Source organism: Monodelphis domestica, chromosome 6, assembly GCF_027887165.1.
Source record: "Monodelphis domestica isolate mMonDom1 chromosome 6, mMonDom1.pri, whole genome shotgun sequence".
Lineage (NCBI taxonomy): Eukaryota > Metazoa > Chordata > Mammalia > Didelphimorphia > Didelphidae > Monodelphis > Monodelphis domestica.
This window is the reverse complement of record NC_077232.1, coordinates 288,219,584-288,240,563: the sequence shown is the minus strand read 5'-3', so window position 1 is coordinate 288,240,563 and position 20,980 is coordinate 288,219,584. Positions and strand designations below refer to the sequence as shown.

General features: G+C 35.8%; 1 protein-coding gene across 9 annotated transcripts in view; it reads right to left on the bottom strand.

Moving 5' to 3' along the window:
- Positions 1–5,851: 5,851 nt before the first annotated feature.
- Positions 5,852–20,980, bottom strand: part of G3BP2 (G3BP stress granule assembly factor 2) — a 55,901-nt gene continuing 40,772 nt past the window's right edge. For 5 of the 9 annotated variants that reach the window (XM_056803334.1, XM_001364890.4, XM_056803331.1 and 2 more), the window contains exons 5-12: positions 18,766–18,856; positions 18,263–18,365; positions 17,510–17,690; positions 16,214–16,312; positions 11,911–12,013; positions 10,231–10,359; positions 9,393–9,511; positions 5,852–8,827 (exon numbers count right to left, since the gene is read on the bottom strand). In XM_056803334.1, coding sequence (XP_056659312.1) covers positions 8,555–8,827; positions 9,393–9,511; positions 10,231–10,359; positions 11,911–12,013; positions 16,214–16,312; positions 17,510–17,690; positions 18,263–18,365; positions 18,766–18,856 — 1,098 coding nt within the window. In that variant the 3' untranslated portion in view covers positions 5,852–8,554. The remainder of the gene's footprint in view (positions 8,828–9,392; positions 9,512–10,230; positions 10,360–11,910; positions 12,014–16,213; positions 16,313–17,509; positions 17,691–18,262; positions 18,366–18,765; positions 18,857–20,980) is intronic. The other 4 variants (XM_001364963.4, XM_056803335.1, XM_056803337.1 and 1 more) reach the window with 1 other exon arrangement.

Genomic DNA, 20,980 nt, shown 5'->3' with positions numbered 1-20,980 from the left:
GATGAACTGGTGAAGTTCAGATTTAGATATTCTGAGTTGGAGATGCTGATGGAGTACAGAGCAAAGATCCAGAGACCAATATGGGATGAGAGTTCGGGAGAGAATACAGATGTGAGCCACTTCTACAGAATCAGTGGGAGGTCATAAAGAGAACAGGTATGGCTGTTTATGAGTGGTGGGCTCAAAGAAAATGTTTACTTTTTAGGGCTTTTTTGATGGAGAAATTGATTGAAGGCAGTGGCAAGGGTGCCAATAGATAAGAGGAAGTGAGAAAAAAAGAAAATGAATTACTTATGGAACAAACTTACAAAGAGAGTGAGAGGGGACTGGATCAAGTACATAAATAGATCCCCGAACTGATAAATGGCAAAGTGATCTGACCAGACAGTTTTTGGCTAAAGAAATCATGAAAAATGCTCTGAATAATGAATGATTTGAGAAATGCAAATCAAAACAATTATCAGATTGACTATGATAAAAGGGGGAAATGACATGCTGGCAGGGATTTGGAAAGATAGGGATATTAATACACTGTTGGTGGAACTATGAACTGATCCAACAATTTTAGAGAGCATTCTGGAATTATGCCCAAATAAAACTGTGTATACCTTTTGACCCAACAATATCACTGAGTTAAGGTGATCAGAGAAAAAAGGAAAAAGAACCTATATGTTATAAAATATGTATAGCAGCTCTCTCTGTGGTGGGAATTGGAGGGATGTCTGTCAATTGGGAAATGGGCATATGATTTTAATGGAATCCTACTGTGTGGTAAGAAATGACAAGCACATTCATTTTTAGAAAACATGGAAAAACTTACATGGAATCAGAAGAGCAAAATGAACAGAGCCAAGAGAATATTATATCCAGTTACTGAAATACTGCTTGATGATAAAGTGTGAGTATTCACCTCCAGAGAAAGAATTAATAAATAGAAACATCCTTGACATAATTATACATGTATATAAACAAAGTATGTCAGATGATGGAGAACTTTAATGTAACAAACAAATTTTTAAAAAGTAAATAGAAGTCAACATTGTCAAGGTAAATCAACTTTGCTCAGGCTGGATTAAGAGAGGGCAGATGAAGCTATGGGAGGGTGGTAAGATGTAGAGAGAAGGGATATCTGCTGAGAGAGTAGAGGAAACTTGAGAGAAAAAGGTATGAAATACTTTATTCTGACAGAAATATCAGTTTTCAACTAGGAATAATAAAAGGATTTCAGAAAAAAAACCAATGAGGGCCCAAATAAAATGAGCAAACAGAAATCTGTAATGGACAGCAGAGAGGCCCAAATGATTCTGGGGTGGAGAATGATGTAGAGATGCACTAATCAACCAGAATGGCAAGTCATTTCACTTCCCCTGAGTTTTTATTTCCTCACTTATGAAAGAAACAAGTTGGATTATATGACTTCTGAGGCCTAAATCTGACAGAGAAATCTGGGAAGTGAGGAGTGTGTAAGGTGGCACCGTTATCGTAAGCCAAAGATTTCACTATTTTGTAAGCAGTTAAGGTACAGATGTAGGGCAGCTAGGTGGTGCAGTGATAGCCCTGGAGTCAGAAAGTTCAAATCTGGCCTCAGACACTAGCAGTGTGATCCTAGGCAGCCACTTAACTGTCTTCCTCAGTTCCTCAACTCTAAAATGAATTGGAGAAGGAAATGGCAAGTCACTCCAGAAATACTATGCCAAGAAAATTCAATGGACAGCTGTAGCCCACAAAGATTTGGACATAACTAAATGACTAAACAATTGCCATGGAAATGAACCTGGTTTCCTCAATCTCCTGTAGGATTTAATCTTACATAATAAAATTTATTTAAATTTAATTTAATCTCTACATTCTACTGTAATTGTGTGTGTGTGTGTGTATGGTGGGAGGGCAGTATAATATCTAGCACGGTGTGTTGGGTACCCCAATAGGCACTCACTAAATAAGACTGGCTGAAGTGCATCCAACTGAACTAAGAAAATCCTGGTGAAACATTAGAGAACATACTTCATGGCCAGGGAAGACAGAACAAAACAAGAAGGAAAAGAAGCAGTTTCAGGAATGCTACTGTTGTCACATGTTATTGGTTAAGGATTCTGCAGTGAAGGATGAAAACCAATGGCATAATTTGTTTTACTGCAGCATGCACACCTTCTCAAACTCCTTCTTAACTTCAAAAAAGTAGTTTCTGAGGGTTACTCAAGAAATGTTCTTACTTTCTAATAACTAAAACAACCAGAAAATGGAAAACCTTAACCCTAGAGCTATCTAGTCAGTCTAGTCCCTCTCCTAAGCTTCAGAGGGCGCCACTATCCTTCCATTTACTTTTTTTCCATCCCCAGGTCCTCTTAGCCAAATCTTATCATTTCTTCATTTCTATACAAGAGATACGTATAAATCTATTCTCCAACAACAGTCATCACTCTATTTCAGGTCTTTACCACTTCTCATTTGGACTACTGCAATATCCTGTCTGCTTCAAGTCTCTTTCTTCCACATCTAATCCACTCTCCAATCCCAAAAGGAGTGACAGGGTCACTATTCAGTAAAATCCCATGACTTCCTATAATCCTCCAGGATTAAATACAAAGTGCTTTGGCACTTAAAGCCCTTCACGATGTGGCCACTTAGTACTTTCACAGTCTTCTCACACATTTATTCTCCATTCACGATCCAGCCATACTATTATTCTCCTGTTCCTCACACATGATGTGCACGCTCTGCTCTCTCTCTCTCTCTCTGAATCCATAGCTTCCTTCAAAACTCAATTCAAAAAATTACTTTTTCTTACCTATCGGAAGGGACTTGAAAGACCATCTAGTACAAACTAAAATTGAATAGGAATCCCTCCTCTAATGTGATCAACAAGTGGCCATTCTTTGAAAACCTCCAATAAAGGAGAGGGACAACTTCCTGAATTCAAATTTGGCCTTAGGCACTTACTAGCTATGTGATCCTGGGAAAGTTACTTAATCTTATGTCTCATCTGTAAAATAAGCTGGAGAAGAAAATGGCAACCTGCTCCAGTATCTTGGCCAAGAAACCCCCAAATGGAGTCACAAAGAGTTGGATACACCTGAATTAATGACTGAACAACTGAAATAAAGGAGATCCCTTTACTTCCCAAGGGACACATAGCTCTTCTGGGTTTTGTATGACCCTGACCTATTTAACCTGTGAAGAAACATTTCTGACCCTACAGAGAGCTAAGTGTCAGATTCTTGACTCATGGTAATTTGAACACATGACCTGGGTTCCAATTTTGTCTCAGCTACTTCCCTGTTTGACCTCCGACAAGTCATCTCTACAAAAGGGAATGGGGTGAATGAGATGATCTCTAAGCTTCTGAAGCCTATGACCAGCCATCTAATTCATCCCTTATATTTAGTCATTTATCAATACCATGTCAGTCAATACCAAGAATGTATCTCATTCTCCTCTTACCATCCCAACTCCTACCACTCTAGTGCTCTCTTCACAAACTGATGATGATGATATTGATTCCAATCTTCAGCATAACATCTATCAGTGTTATCATTATTAGACTGGGCTTTCTAAACACTTTTCAAGGTTGCTTCTTTTCTCAAAAGTCTACTATATCAAGTCAAAGTCTTCCATTGGCTTCCAAAGGCTCTTCCCTCCAATTCTAGCCTGCCTATTTTCCAACACAAACCTGGTCAAGGTCAATTGTCATGCTCAGGGATATTATTCTCCTTCTAGCAGTTAAACTGTTTCATTAACTACTGATGTGGTCTCCTACCCTGAGAAAGCAGGAAATACTTCTTTGGTGTCCCTTGGTAGCTAGGCACCTAGTTCAGAAAGTTGATATTTGCTGGTCCACCACCACCTCTGGCCCTCTACTCACCTTATTTGAAACAATGTTCAGGAAGAACATTAAAACATTTCTTCAATTTTTTTTTTAAGTTTTGAGGACCAATTCCACCTTTTAGTAGAACACAAAGTTTTAATGTGACATTTCCATATTTTGAAGAATGATTCATAATTTTATCCTAGTCATAAAGAAAAAGATTCTTTGGTCCAATGGTAAGATATCTATAACAACCAGTGCTAACTTTTGATTATAGAGATTAGAAAGTGACATTCCTGACCCAGTATCTGTCACTTGATAGAGGCAAAATTTGAATCTAGGATCTCTTAGAGCCATCCATTAGCTGAATTTAAGCTCCTTCTTCAAAGATGTCTCATATAGTGTAGTTAGAGGTAGTTGAAATGAGAGATCATTTCTGAGAAGTTGCCATATAGCCCGAAAGTCATGATAGCTAATAAGTAACAGAGGTAGGACTAACAAAAAATGCTCTGATCTTATTTTCTATATATTTTTTTCCATTTAAAAAGAAATGAGATTTTTAAAAACCGTTATAGTAGCTCTTTTAGGATTAATTTGATAGTAAACCAGTTCAGAGGACTGAAGGCAAATCATTCCAACCACCTGCTGCAGAAAAGAGAATCCAGAAATGAGAAATATATTTTTAGATATGAACCATATAGAAATTTGTTTTGCTGGGCTATGAATGGTATACATTTTTTCTTTTTTTTTTAAGTTGTTCAATGAAGAGGGTGGGATTTTTTTACAAAAAGAAATGGGAGTAATTTTACTATAGTTCCTCTACATAAAAGAAATTTTAATTTCTTTGAAATGTACTTTTTGTGGAAATATACCTTTACATATAGTGTTCTACTTGGCCTTATGTTTTAGAAGTGAATTCTCCATTAACTTGGTTTTATCCTATCACTACCAATAGGTACTAAATAGATTATCCAAAGCTTCATATGCACTGAAATTGTATAACACTCCCCTCCCCCAAATAAGTCACATATATATTGTCCTCAATAGAAGAATATTGCAACTTTTCCCTCATCTCTAGATCTGGCTCTCTGTCCACTGAGCGCCCTAAGTGCTCAATACCTAATTTCTTAATTCTAATTTCCCCTAAAGCATAATTTCTCATCTTTTGGCAGTATTCTATTTATCCCTACTTTGTCATATTACACTTCCCAATGCTTAAAAATTCTCCACTAATTAAAGATACGTGTGTACCCTTAATGCCATACTTAAATTCATATTTCTATTTGCTAAGAATGCATAGTCCATGAATGACACCTGTATGCTAACACATAAACATGGCTAGCTAAATAGCAACCTACCTATCTTTAAAATTTTTAAGAGTACCCTCATGTCCAGTTTTACTGGGCTTTGAAATTTTGTTAAACATCAACTCTTATTTGTATCATAAAAGTTCTAAGTTGGCAATGCCATTGAATGGCATTATTGAAAGCCAATATTGGTTTGCCAGAAATAAGAGCATACACATTAATCATGAGGAATTTTAATTTCCATTTCGAATTTTCTGGGACAGGAAAAGTTCCTAATTTATGGTTAGTCAATATTTTGATCCTCCACAACTTCTTACACCCATTAGTGTGGCCATCCCCACGGTCCATATATAACATTTTATTCCTTCCCCAAAATAATGTTCTTCATAAGCATTCAAGCCAGATATATCAAAAAGTCACTGTCTTCTAAAATGAAAGTGAAATGTTTCTAAAAAGTGACAAACCTAACATAACCTACCTTACTAATTTTCTGTCTGAAATTCTTAAACTTGTAACCCAGACCATTTTTCCCCTTATGGTAGGTAGAATAACTTCTCTAGGATACTGAAATCTTATTTTTAAAAGTCTTCTTTTTAACATGCAATCTAGACGCCTTTGAAAAGAAGCTAAATTTAAGGTGATTCCTTTTTTTTTACTTTTAACAAGAAGTGAAATACAACTTGGAGAAACAGTTCTTAAGAACAAAAAAGCTACAGATGAAATTAAGGACATAGATAAATGCTGCAGACATCAGTAGTTTATTGTATGTTTAGTCAAAACACATTCAAAATGGAAACTCAAAGAATACTTTCCACCGGAAACAATTAACTAGCTTCTACTAGCATATAATGCTTAACACATTACAGCAATAAAGATGGTAATCCACTGTCTTCTATACCTAACTCAAGCCCAAATGGTAAAGCCAGTTTTGTTGAAATGGGGTCAGAATGATTGAAAACTACCATCAACAAATCAGCATTTAACAGAAATGGTAGGTGAGTCTTTGCTTTTGCTGAAAAAAAGGGGGGACAAGAATGTTAAAGTCCACAGTACAGTAGGTGAGCAATCACCATGTAAACTTCTGTTTGATATTTTAATTAATGATTTAACCATGGTTTTCAAAGAAGCAATACTGAAGCGGAATGGCTCTTGGCTGTTCTAGGTTTCTACACTTCTATTTGTAATTACTCCTGGTGCCAGAAAGAGTTTATATGGTGGCAAGGTGATGATCAAGCATTAGGAATAACCAAAGTAACAAAGGGAAGGAGAACATAGGGTACAACAGGGATGGGGTTGGGGAGGACATGAGATATGGGCTAAAAAGTTTAAAGAAAACATGGGTAATAAACTACTTATTTTAAAATAGTTTGAATAAAGGTTTCAAAACTCAAGACCAAAGTCACGTTTTCTGGTTAGGACTTCAAGTACTATACTTAACTTTTGAAATTGTAAAACAGTTTCAAGCAGGAAAAAAAAATCCTTAAACCAGAAATGGAAACCAGGAAATGTGTCCCCAAAAAACATATGAAATAGTGCAAGACTTCCCATCAAACATGGAAGACCTCAATTCTGGGAAGAAAAAAAACTAGACAAATATAATTTCACTCACATTACTTAGAACAGGAAAAACAAAAGATGTGTGTCACCTGCCAGTTTACTAGAGAGCAAACAGTTGCATAATTCTGAAACAAGTTGCTACCCATAACAGTGGAAAAAGAAAAACCCAAAGCGTTATAATGTAATGAGGTCTTCCATGTTTAAAAGCAGCTTTAAGTGGTCAGTCATACTTATCCACTTCACGTCTAACCTGAAGCATCAGATACTGGTGTTTACAGAATGCTACCGCACACAACTGGGGAATATCCTTTGCTACTTTGCAATTTAATTTAGGAAGGCAGGATAGCAAGTAATTCAGTAGTTGCAAACCTTCCTCACAGAATTGCTTAAGATCCATGTAAAAATAAAAAGGATGTTGCCCCAGCCCTAAATTCTGAGCCATATGGGTACTAACTAGTTCAAGAATTGTGCAAAATGGACAGTTCCCCTCCCAAAACAAGATGCAAACAATTATAGCTGCCCTCTGCTCTGAAAATTGCAGTATCCTCATTTAATCTTCACTTGCCACATGTTGATCTGATCACTTAAAAATTATTATTAGAAACATACATTAAGTTGATTGACTTTTCAAAAGCACCTCCAAATGGGAAATACCAACATTCATTCACATTCATGCTTTTTAAGTGAAAAGTCAGGTCTGGGGACTATTTAGATGTCTCCCTCATCTCCCACCCCTCCCTTAAGCCACCGCACCTCCCTCCCACAGAAAGCATCACAGCTGTTAACTGAAAGCAAGGGAAAGAACATGCTAGTCATTTTTACTGATTTAAAGATACTGCAATTTTTATACACTTCAATGATTTCTTTAAACAATTTTGCAGCTGTTTGGCTTTGCAGCACAGCAAACCATACACTCTACTGTACAAAATCACCAGCGAGACTGGAATGATGTATTAAGAGAAGGCACCATCATGCTTATTACATTACCAGAGAACTAAAAATACAGTAAGGACAATTTTCACTGTACACAGCTTAAAGGACAAAGGGAAGGAGGAGTGTGTTGAGCAGCCAACCATCCCTGGACTGAAGAGGGGCAGGTAGAAAATTCTTAGATGAGCTACGACACTGGTCTAATATTCAAGACCAGAGCAATAGAGTTCTGGACCATATTATTTAGTTCACGCCTAAATGATTTCCCTCTGGAATATACTTTTTAAGTCTTGGTAAGGTTTACATGTGCACATGTTGGTCATAGCCAGCAGACCAAATGCCTGCATCATTTCAGAATCTATTCTCAATCTAGAGAAGAAGAAGTAGTACTTTTTGTTTTCCTGCTGCCTCCTCCTGCAGATGTCAATGGAATTGAGTTCAGAGTACCCATTAGTGCATTTTGATAAGTGCATAACAAGAGTTTTTTTTGTTTGTTGTTGTTGGTGGTGGTGGGGTTTTTTTAGCCAAGTGTTCTTAAAAAAAAAAAGGCAAGATTCTCAAATTGCACAAATTGCACTATTGATGTTTCCAACAGTAACAGGCAGAAACAGTAACACTTAAACAAAATGTGCAGCAGAGGATTTTTGACTGAAAAGGACCAGAATTCAGTTGGGCATGTCTTTTAGGTTCACTTTTGTTGCAGATCATTTAAGATATTGGTCATCTCTCAGTCCTTAATTCTCCAAGTCTAGATTTATAAATTAACAATGTGAATCCTGTTGTGAAATTGGGGAAAGAATGTCCACCTCAATTTAACTGGTAACCAAAGGATGCTTTTCACATCAAAGAAATGATCAAAAAGGCTGTGTCACATTCCAAAGCCAAAAAAATTAACAAGAATGCAAACACGACGAATAATGTACCACTGCCAAGACTGTCTGCCAACAGTGGGGTTTCAGCGACGCTGTCCTGTGAAGCGGCCTTCCATCTGCCCAGCTCCTCTTCCAGAGCCAAGTTTTTGTGCCATGCCGCCTCTAGGAGGAGGTCCTCTTCCGTCGCGGTCACGCATCATTCCGCCTCCCACGATGCCACGAGGACCCCCGGGACCCCGATCATTGCGCCGAAGGTCCCTACGATCATCACCTCCACCTCTAGTTTCTCGCTCTCTTGCAGCTCTGGTTTTTTTCTCTTCTACATTTAAGCGAACTTCCCCACGGAACATAATTGGCTTTAAAAAGGAAAGAAGATTTAGTTAAATTAGATCCTTTGTCAGTCACTAAGTTTCACAGAAAAAGGAAGATTCTTTAAAAACAACCACCACCAAAAACTAAATCCCAACCAACTCTTCTTCCTTGTCCAACAAATTAGCAGTCTTAAATTTCTATCTCTCTCCCTCTCGAGGTACCAAAATACAGAAAATTAGGTATCCTCACTAATGATAAGCTATGACAAACATTTATATTTTATAATTTATTCACATCATTATTAAGGAAAGTACTGATCTGTCACAGAATCAGTATTTAGAGAGGAAAAAGAACATTCAGTTTTGAATTTGAATTGGGAAAGCTTAAATAGTATGGACAAGGTAATAATAATAAGAAGAAATAGTTGGAATTTGGGTTCTGATCTTATACTCACTGCTTCTGACTCTCTACCCCATAGATATCTTCAGGAAAGGTATTTAGATGAGTCCCTTCCCACTCTTTCTCTAGAAGCCTATGAAACTAATTCATTATTGCTATAACATACAATAGAAACATCATATTATTTCAAATAAACGGGAGTTAACTTACTTTTGCCACTAAGATTCTCTGAACTGGTTCAGAGTCATCAAAAACCACAAATCCAAAATTTGGTAGCTTTCCACCAACTCCTTTAGTATTAATGCGAAGTTCCACTACATTTCCAAAACCTACAAAAACAGAATACCACATTAAAAAAGTTTAAGACAAATCTTTAAAAAAGAATAGGTTTAAAAGCTTCTCTCAGGTCTTAATTGTATGGCTTAATTTTTATTAATTTTACTCTAAACTGAAACAAAAGATAGTTTAGGAAAAGAAATGCAGTTATCGATCTAACAAGAAACAACTAAAGCTTGATTCCTAGGCTTCTAATCCTCAAGGAAAGACTCCTGGAACCAAGGGAACTCAATTGTGGAAGCAGGTAGCAAGCAACTAAATAACTAGTGCTCACATTTTAACAACTACTGCAGCAATTAGGAATTCTAGCCTCTCCCTCAAAATCCCTGAAGCTAGGCAGAGAGTACACTTTCCTAGTTCTGACCCCACACCCTTACCCTGTCTGTCTATATCGAACTACAAACTAAACGCCAAGTTTCTACTTTATTTCTTCTTGTTCCCTACTAACTTAGAAAATGCCACATGTCAGCTAAGCGGTGTGCCACATTCTTTTGATTTCGTGACATACTGTTAGAAACTGAAAAATGTCCTAGGAGGAATGAAGAAGACAAGAGGTCAAAAAGAAGTTGGGGAAGTGGCAAAACAGGAAAAGGCAGCAAAAATTTTGCCTGACTACCCTGGCTATACTGCCAAGAAAAATCAGTACTTTATCTCTTCCTGTAGTGTCTGTATTATTTTTAAAAATCCAGGTTTTAAAAAAAAGAAAACTTACTCATGAAGAATTCCTTTAGTTCATTCTCATCAATGTCATGTGGCAAGTTGCCCACAAAAAGTTGGTGACTGTCTGGGTAACGAATTATTCTTCGGTTATCTGACTCATTCTGCTCCATATCTCCTCGGCCTATGAACAGAGATGGAATAGTTCTTATAAGTTCAAAAATGGTAAGAATTTCTATCTTGACATCCCATTCATTTATGAAAATATCCTTCTCCCCTTCCCCAATCAGCAAGCTAACAAAAGAAGAACATAAGGTTCAGCAAAACAAACCAACATATCACAAGTCTTCTATGACAAAATAAACAAAATTCCCTAATCTAAAGTCCCTCATCTCTGCAAAGAAGGGAGAGGCATTTTCTTTACTCTTCTTCCATGCCAAGCTTAATTACTATAAATTAGTTTTCTTTTCCTTCTTTCATTTCATTTAGTTTTTTTAAAAATTCCATATCACTTAGCATCAAGACATGCTTTTGTATAGGAAAAATCCTTACAGAAGAAACAAAAATCTTGAAAAAGAATTTTACCAAAATGTATTAATTATGTTTGGTATTTAGTGAATATAAGTATATAGGTATATATACTTATATATATATGGTATATAAGCTGAAAATATTAAAAAGAACTCTTAACCTGAAATAAGAAAGATGAATTCAAATTCTGCTTTTTAGTCTTGATAGCTATATGACCCTGGGTAGGTCTCTTCCCCTCTCTGTGCCTGTTTCCTCTTCTGTAAAACAGGGGAATTGAACTGGATGACCTCAAAGGCTCCTCCCAGTTCTAAAGCTAAGACCCTGAGACATCTCCAGACAGGCTGGCACATAATTCTGTTACTGGATCTTCACAATCACCTCATGAACATTAAGCACCACTCAAGTTAAAGTGATGCTAAGTAAAGTGGCAAGGACTTGGCATCTTCTGATGCCTACTCAGGGTCTGATTTCTTAGGAAACAATAACTGAGGCCTATCAAGAAGGAAAACAGGGGTTCTGGGCAGCCAACTCCAAAATTTTTTCACAATCAAATTTTAAAGTGTTTATCAACAATTTTTAACATTGGTCGGATAGGCCAATCAAGCTATTTATGAAAAGGTAAAATGGTAAAGAGTCTGATTTCAGAATCAGGGGGCAGACAGAGGGTTCTGGGAAGAGAACTCAAATCCATATCAGAGGCTGTGACTGCCCCACTTGATGCTCCTTAACCGTTTTACTTTGTTTCAAGAGAATATGCATGGAGATCAGAGATTAGGGAAATAGCCACAAACAGCATCAATGGATATTCTTAAAGAGGAAAGGGTCCGAATCTGTCTGCAATAAAACCTTTATATGGACAGCTAATTGACTTGGTATGTCCTTGTTTTCAGCAGATCTTGCTGACCAGAGTTCCAATACATACATAAAGAAACTCTCTAATTCAGAATGGTTTGGGGGCAGCTGGGTGGCTCAGTGGATTGAGAGCCAAGCCTAGAGACTGGAGGTTCCTGGGTTCAAATCAGGCCTCAGACTCTTCCCAGCTGTGTGACCCTGGACAAGTCACTTGACCCCCATTGCCTAGCCCTTACCACTCTTCTGCCTTAGAACCAATCCACAGTATTGATTCTAGGACAGAAGGTAAGGGTTTTTTAAAAAATGGTTTTAATTGAAAGTGCTTTCAATGTTGCCAAAAAAAGAAGTTTACCTGGCCTTGGTCCCCTGGGTGGGAAACCAGGTCGTTCTCTTGGACGTTGTTCACGCACACGAGGTGGCTGAGACTGAGCCTCGGATTTAGTTTCAATTCTTGGCTAAAACAGGAGAAAAAATGCCATTAGGCAATATGCTAACATGGCACCTGAAATATAGCAGGTTCTTATAAAATTTAAATAATTACAAACAGTTCACAATTATATATAATGACAACTTTGGGAATAACCTGAATATAAAGACCTATCAATGTGAAAAATAATTTTTATAAGGTATTCTGTACCAATCTAGGACTGTAGGGTAGTCTCTATTATTCATAGAAGCCCAGTTAACTCACCAATTAAAAATGAATTTTGATTTATTATAGCTGGATCAAGGACAGGTCCTATAGCAAATTAAAGAAATTCTTAGTAAGACAACACCTAAAAGAAAAGTAAATTTATATGAAATAATGGGCTTCTGGCCAGACTGATAAGAAAAATATGCAGAACAGAACATGGGAAAAAATTGTTTCAGTTCCATCAGTCACTACCCATTAGAATTCTCTAAGTTACAAAGGAAAATAAATCCCAGCAGTTGTCCTATTTCCCCAATCACGTCATCAATTAAAGACAATAAGGCTAAAAAAAAAGCAAAAAGAAAAGGTACATCTAGAAATAATCTCAAACAAGCTTAAATAGCCATCCCATGGAAATATACTTTCAAAACTTATGAAAATAAGCCCTTATTTAGTAAATAAAGGAAAGAAGAAAATTAAATAGGCACACCATTACAAATGCCTACCTCAATGCCAGGAAAGTATCATGCTATATTAGTGCTATATTAGGTTATCACCTTCAGATATCTAATCAAAATGGTATGAAGATGAAGAATAGAAGACTCAAAAGCTTAAAAACAAATTAAGCCTTCTATCTTTATAAAATTAAAAGCAGACCAGTAGTTTCTCTTGTCCCCATGTACTATGTGAAATAACTTTGCAGGCAAAAGGCAGAAATCCAGTTAATTTTCTTATAGCATCCCAATTATTCAAACAGAAGTTCCTTGATATTTAAATGAATTAATATTTAAATGGCCAATAGACTGACATCTCTCTAAATAATTTCCTTACTATTTATTCTTATATAAACTGATAAAGATTTAACTGTTGAATCTATTGTGCTGAAAATGTCCAGAAAAAAAGTTGGAGGGAACTTTAGGTCATCTAATACAAGTCCCTCACTTTATAAAACAAAATTCAAGCAAAGAAACATATTCTTTAATCTTTATTCTAGTTTTCAAATTAAATAAATAAGAGACTATTAGTTAAGTCTTGCCTTTGAGTGGTTTTGAGGATCCTCTATTATCCATTAAGAATACCATTACTGGGTATCAGGATTCAACTATAAGATCTCTTCCAAAAAAATAAATAAATAAATAAACTGCTATCATCTGAGCTTTGAGACTATAATCAACACTACTACTAGAAAAAGTACATACATAAGTCATTAATGTTATGGGGCACAAATTCACAAATCTGGAAGCCAAAGGTTCAAACCTTGGTTCCATTCCATCACTGCATTGAGTAAAATTCTGCCCAGTCACTGTATTTCTAACCTTAGTTTCTTCAATGTGAGAACAGCTGAAAATTTATGATGTACTGACTCTTTAAAGTTTAACAAATTAGATGTTTAAAAAGAATCTGAATGATCATAAAATCAGAGAAAATTACAGAGAATTTTAAAGTGAGCATTTTAAATAAAACTTTTAGTGTTCTGCTTTTGAAAGGCAGCATGGGATAGTGACTCTCTGCATTAGTAAAGATCTGGGCTCAAGCCTTCCCTCTGACCCATACTAGCTGTCTGTCCATGGGTGGTAAGTCATTTACTCAGCCTCTCAGGGCCCCAGGCAACCCTCTGTGACTAAGTTACAGGTGAGTTGCTTATCTGCATCTGAATCAAGGCAGAGTTTCCATACCAGGAGTTCAAAGAAATACCAGAATTTGAGTTCTAGTTCAGCAACTTTAATTAAGTATAACAGAGCAAATGACTAACTTCTCTGAACTTCATTTTAAGCAAATACTATCTGTCCTCCAAACAGGATTATTGTGAGGATCAAACAAAATCATGTACTCAAAAGGGCACTAGAAATATCTCCATACAAAGGGTTTCACTAAGAACTGTTACTCCACACCAAATCAGGTATTTGTTAAAAAATTATTAAAACAGCATCTTAACAACCTGTCACTTGAAAGCCATAAGAGAAAATGAAATTGTTTCTTAAATGCATCTTTTTCAAGTTTTATCTTTTAAAAACAGACCTATAGATCTCTTAGCTGATAATTTGTCTCTTCCATGTTCAAATATAAAAGAAATGTTACAAGTAAAACTAAAAAAGATCAGAATAGATAAGGATACCTATACACAAGAATTCAAAAGAGGAAAAAGCTCCAAGCCACTATCCAAAATCTGTAACCATCATCACTGATGAACACTACAACCAGGCAAAAGGATGTCTGAATTTTAAAGGGGGAATGGGGGAGGAATAAGTCAGAAGTTGAAGCCTCTTTTATTGATCTTATACAAGTGCTAAAAGTCATGTTACCCGTTCTCATTATTCCTGAGTCAATTATTTGATGAAAATTAGTTAACAATAAGCTTAATAATAAAATTGCATATTCTGTAATATTACTGGGAGGGGATGAGAGAGGTAAATTATATGAGAGAAGGTAAAAACATAAATATTTTGCCAGAGAGCTTGTCCAAGTATCAAGCCCTACAAAATGGAGATCACTGTCAACAATTACTGAATATAACATTAGTAAAAACAGAAATGCTGACCAATTACTAGTCACTAAAAAACACACCAACAGAATAACAAAACTTTAGTCTTCTAGTTAAATATACACTATTTTATATGAACTAGCTGACATCTAGTAAATTCTCTCATTACTTTAACTCACTTATTTGTATGTATATTTATACTTAAGTACCCTAGAATTTCATACCATTTGATGTGAACTATATATACATATATATAAAATCACATTAAAATCCTGTTCAAAAGGAATTCTATCAAGTTTCTGAATAAAAACAGTTTTTTACTATAAGACAAATGTCCATTATCTCAGAAGTGGTGACTGACAGCAATTACCCTGTGTCACTGGCAAGGACATATTTATCATTTTTTTCCCAGTTCTGGGAAAAGTAGCCTCATGTCTATGTTATCAGATTGTTTAAGGACAAGAATATTCTTTTAAATTGTAACATATGCTATATGTTGAATGAGTGCCTTTAGAAACCAAATGAAGTATTAAAAACATAATGGTAAGCAAATATGAAGCCAATTTTCCTTTGTGGTTAGCTAAGAAACCTGGAAAATCTATGAACATATGCATACAAGCGCGCGCGCGCACACACACACACACACAATTTAATGAGGGAAAAAATGGTTCTATGAAAACTGAGCAACTCCACAAGCTTAATACAATCTTAACACAAGGAACATAGAATGTAAACAATGGTTTTAAAGATCCATCATTTTAAAAGAGTTCTTGCTGAAAAATATCAGAAGTCATTCAGAACTTCAAAGACGGGAAAAAAAAAACCCCACAGGAAATTAGGCAAATTATTTTAAAACTAAAAACATTTTAATTCATGATCCAGAATTATGCCAGGCACTGGAAAGGATAACCAAATAGTCCCCAATTATCTATTTGGGAAATACCTCCTGAGCATAAATGTGACCATCAATTCTGATCCTGACCTATATCATTGCTTATAAACAATGTCTGTGTAGTTACCAAAATGACTGACATTGCTTTGCAAAATACTTGATCCATAAGTGAACACTACAGTCATAAGTTGGTACAGGTTCCATTTTAAAAGATATGAACCACACATGACTGATTGAAACAGTATACAATGAAAGTTCATATTCTATTTTAACAGTGAATCTTTATGAAATATTTGTGCTTTTCCTAAATCATTAAATTCCTCACAGGCTACATAATTAGAAGACCTAAAATCTCCTTGCTACAAATTTTTTTTAAAGTAAAAATCAGCACCTCTATTTTCTGTAAAAGCCTTTAAGTTATAGTATAAACTTCTGAAGCCAACTTAATCTGTATTATCAACACTCATACCTCAAATACCACTTATTTGTATGTAATGGAGATACAGCATTTAAAGTGAGTGCAAAAACATATAAGACAAGTTGGTTTTTTTGTATGCTTAAGCAATGACAATTTCTGATTGACTTATAAAAAAGTAAGCAATTGGCAATGTAACAAGGATACAATCCAATGTGTTCACAGATTGGGTTACCTGTGAGACTGGTGCTTTAACATGGGGTGGAATTCCAGAGGAAGAAACAGTACCACTAGGAGGCAGGTTTTTACTGGTCACTGAAGCCCAGGAGAAAGCCTGCAGGAAATGCAACAAACCTAGACTACTAATCATGGAAAACCACCAACATTTCTATAGGGAAACTTCCAAATACATATTTTCTGTTCATTTCTAAACTATTTATTTATGAAGACAACTGAATACAGGCATACACATGCCAACCTATGTGCCCACTTTCAAAAGCTCCTTAATTACAAGAGCCCACTTATTAAATTATAAATGATTCCAAATGTTTAGTTTACAAGCTCCTCCTCATGCCACACCACAAAATACTATGGAGGAGTAAGTGGCCAACAAAACCACACTACTATTCATGAGGGAAAATCCTGACCTTCGCAAGGCAAGTAGTGCCCCCCAATCCACCTCCACCCCACCTTTTATACCCTTCAGAGAGAGATAAGAGGGGTGGAAGGGATAGAGGACTCACTGGAAAGATTAGCAGATATTCCCCCAGTCCCTTGGAGTAACATTTGATGCACTTCCTCTAAAAGTTGCACCCCTTCCCATAACCCAAAATGAACTTTAGCCTATGAAGAAGCTCAAGAAATAATTTCACTACTATTTCTGTGAAACAGAAATTACATTTGGAAAAAAAGGGATTAAAGTAGATTTAAATAATAATCTTGTGAACGAGATCTGAAAATTGTCTTGACATTTTATCAACTTGAAAATAATTTTCATTAACCAAATGCCTAATCCAGAGTAAACTAGTACTCTAAAAAATAAAAAAGGAAAAGGACCTCATTTTAAAATGGAAACAAAAGATTTGTTTCCATAAGTTTCTAATATGCTCTTTTGTTTTAGGAAGGGTATGTGTTATAACTTCAACTGTCAGGTTTAAATTTTCATCTGTGTCCAAAGCATGCTACAGTACAGAATGAAACAGCAATTTAGTCTTACATGGAACTGCATAAATATCCCAATTCTGTATTAGATGCTGCACATTTGTGATTGAGCATCAGAAAAATCAATCATCACAACCCTGTCTGGGGATCTTTTAAGAGAAAACAAACACAAACATGAAATTCTATATTCAGGTATTTAAGATCAAAAGTTCAAACAGCAACTTTCAGATATAAAAATAAATATTCATGAATTCCATTATGCATTTTAATATATTCAACTTATTCAAAATAAGTAAAGTTGAACATATGTACTATGCTGGGTAGGAACATTTAGTGCTACAAATCTACAAAGAGATCACTTTGATCTAACCTTTGGTGGTTCCTGGGGCAGAGAAACAGGTTCAGCAGGAGGTGGAGAAGCCGACTTCTCCTCAAGTTCTTCCAAGTTCTTCTCCTCCACTGGAGGTTTCAACTCCTCAGTTTTTGTCTCAGATTCAGGCTCAGGTTCAGGATCATGAGAAGATTCTTCCAAAGGCTCCTCTATTCCATTACTATGACAAGATATTTTGTTCATTCTCAAATGTCTAATTGAAACTATTGACTGAAATTAAAGAGCAACCCAATTTCCAATTTCTGATCTTCAATTTCATGGGTTTTGTTTTTAACTGTGCAAATGGGGCTTGTAATTATTTCAGAAGATAAGAATAGTGAGAGCCATGGGATAATAAATGACAGCAACAAAGCTCCACCCCACCAGCTTAAATAAAAAAAAGTTATCCCCTCCTAATGAATGTTGAATTAATATTGGGTTTTACACTGTTTTCAGGCCAGGGTGTCAAATGTCAGTTCCTAGAGTTTACAAACATACTCAATTTCAAAGTTCAAATAATTGTGCATTAAGTTAATGACACCACCTCCTCTAAGGACAGAAGACTAAATGTTGCACTTAGCACATAGTAGGTACTCCATTAAGATCTGATTGATAGAGAGATGACCCAGAAAAACTCCACAGAGTGATGTAATTGCCTCTACCTACTCCATTGGCATTTCTAGAAAAACAAATGCCCTTTGGAACAAGATAATAATGTCCACTTTAACTTCTGAACACTAGAACCATTCTTACGTCACAGGGTGAGTTTCATAGTAAGCACTGTTGGCACTTTCTTGCACAGGTTCAGGGGAGGGCTGCCGTTCTTCCTGTTCCTCTTCTACTTCTTCTTCTGATTCTGACAGATATTACATAAAACATGGCATTGCTCTTCAGGAAATGGAATATGAAAATTTCCCCCCAAAATGAATTTTTAATATCCTTTGGAGACTGAAATGAATATTAAAGATTGCTTTTGTAACACCTGCCAATCAACAGCAACATCTCAGGTTTCCCGTCTTTCCACAAAGGTAAAGAACTCAGAATATAAGGCTTTCAAATTGTACCTCACCTCTCTTGTTAACTGAATAGAAGAATCATTTTTGTGAACACAGCTGTATTTGAGACTTTTAACAAAAAAAAAAAGTTGTAAATGTATAAGGGGAAAAAAGAGTATTTCCCAATTTTTAAAAAGTAGTAAGTTATAAGGATCTAAGTTTTAACTTAGAATTCTTGGCTGCTTGTTTAATTGTCCTTACCTTCATCAAGTTCAGGTTCAGAATCACAAAACACTTCATCCTCATAACGGAACATGTCATTATGAACATAAAACTTATTTGGAACAGATCCCTGAAGAAAAAAAATCCATCAGTAACTATAAATTTGATACCATATGCAACATTGAAATATGTATTTATATATATATATATCTTTAAATTTTATATATAAATATCTTCAAACTTTTTCAATAAGCTATGAATTATTTCTACTATATCACTCAAAAATGTTACAAAATATGTTGAATCACTAAAATATCTACTTCCAAATTCTACCTTGTACAAGCATATCCCATATAATTTCTCCTGACCAAGCTTCACAACACAAATCCTACTGAAACAATATGAGCTAGCACTTGGATTCTCAAGCATTAATGTTTCCACAGAACTGAGTAAGGCATGACTATTTTCCTTTATGGAGCATTTCTAATCCTACTAGATAGAAATGTATAAATGGAGATTTTGAACCTTTGACTTCATTTCCCAGAAGTCCTTAGTACTTCCCAAAATTCCCTATAATCTCTCCTACATCCCCACATTGGAGAGAACATGTTATTGGTATTTAAGTGGATGTATGCTCCTCCCACATGCTCTTTGACTTGCTACCAGGCAGAATCCAGGCAGTTATTTTGCTTTAGTTATTAATAATAAAACTTTGTAAAACATAATAGTTATTATTAATTTAAAAACCCACATTTTGGCTGACCACGAAGAGATAGAATAGATTTTTTTTAAGCCTACACTCCTGCCCGTCCACCTGTTTTCATGTCATTACAGCCACTGTGATCTGCCTACTCCTGATTCAGACTGATCTGTACCTGCCCAATCTCCAGCCTTCCAACAGGTCATGACCAGACCCACCTGCCACTCTGAGCCACATGTTTTTCCCCCTGGAAGGGTGAGATTCCCCAATCCCTTTGGCCACCACCCCCATCCCACACTCCACCTGGGTTTTTTCCAGCCGGCCTTACCCATTTTTCAGCGTGAAGCAAAGAAACCCCACCCCTTCTAGTTTTCAAGCAGATTTTTTTTTTAAGCTGACCCTGCACACCTAGTTTAGAAGGCTGTTACTAAACATTTTTCACAGGGAGGGCAGTTAGTTCCAAATCTGTAGATTTAAAGTCAGTTCTGGGGAATAAGCCAGTTTTTTTCCCCTTCTTTCTCTTGACCCAAAACACCAATGAGGAGTATTTTTTCTCTCATATGCAAATACACTATAGTTTTCCAAGGAAGTTTTGTTTCTTTCTGTTTACTCTTTAAACAAACCCCATTCAGTGTCTTTCAGGAAAAATGCTATTGCAAAGCATGCTTGAAACTCTGAAACAACAGTTTGAGTTGTTAGAGCTAAAAAGTGCAATTTGGATCTGCTTAATTTTTTTCCTGGGACTTTTTATTTTCATTGGAGATTTCCCACTTTATTTTCTTCTTTTCAAGAATATGCCACAAGCTAGGCTGCTTATGCTACAAACTAACCTGAAATATTTTGACAAAGTTCTAAAAGTCCAAACTGCTCAACATGCAGAGTGGAGATTCTGCCCTGTGCTTCTATGAAAAAATTCAGAGTGCTGACAAAAGAAATCTAACTGGATAATAAATACTGGAGGAGGAGAAGGAAACTTTAAAAGAGATCTGGAAGTTTCTTACTATTTTGAGTTTATTCTCCTCCTATAATAGTGAACAAGTCTATTGGGATTGGTGAAAAGAATTTTGACTGCATTGCCTGCCTACACCTTCTCATTGGTTTATATTACTGTATTTACTGATTGCTTTAAAGTTTAAATTTTTTTTGTTTATCTGTTTTAATTTAATAAATATATTATACTGAATCATTTCAAGCTATGTTTTGCCTATATTGATCTTTAATTTGTACCTTTACCTTTGCTGAAGAACAAAAATATCATTGTAAGCCCATGAACATCTTGCCCAAACAATTTTCATTAGATCCATCGAAGATGACATGTTGCCTTTGTGTAGTGTCACACAGATGATGATGGATGGACTTCATCAAAAGCTATATACAACCTTTAGAGAATTTAATAAGCTAAGAATTTAATTGTAATTTTAAGGGGTCTTCAGAAATAATTTTACATAACTAGTGGTTTCTGAATGGATGACATTTTATATTTATATTACACAGAATGTTGTAAAGATAGAGAAACAAAGAAATGTTCCTACCAAAGTTTTATGTAGCAGGAAG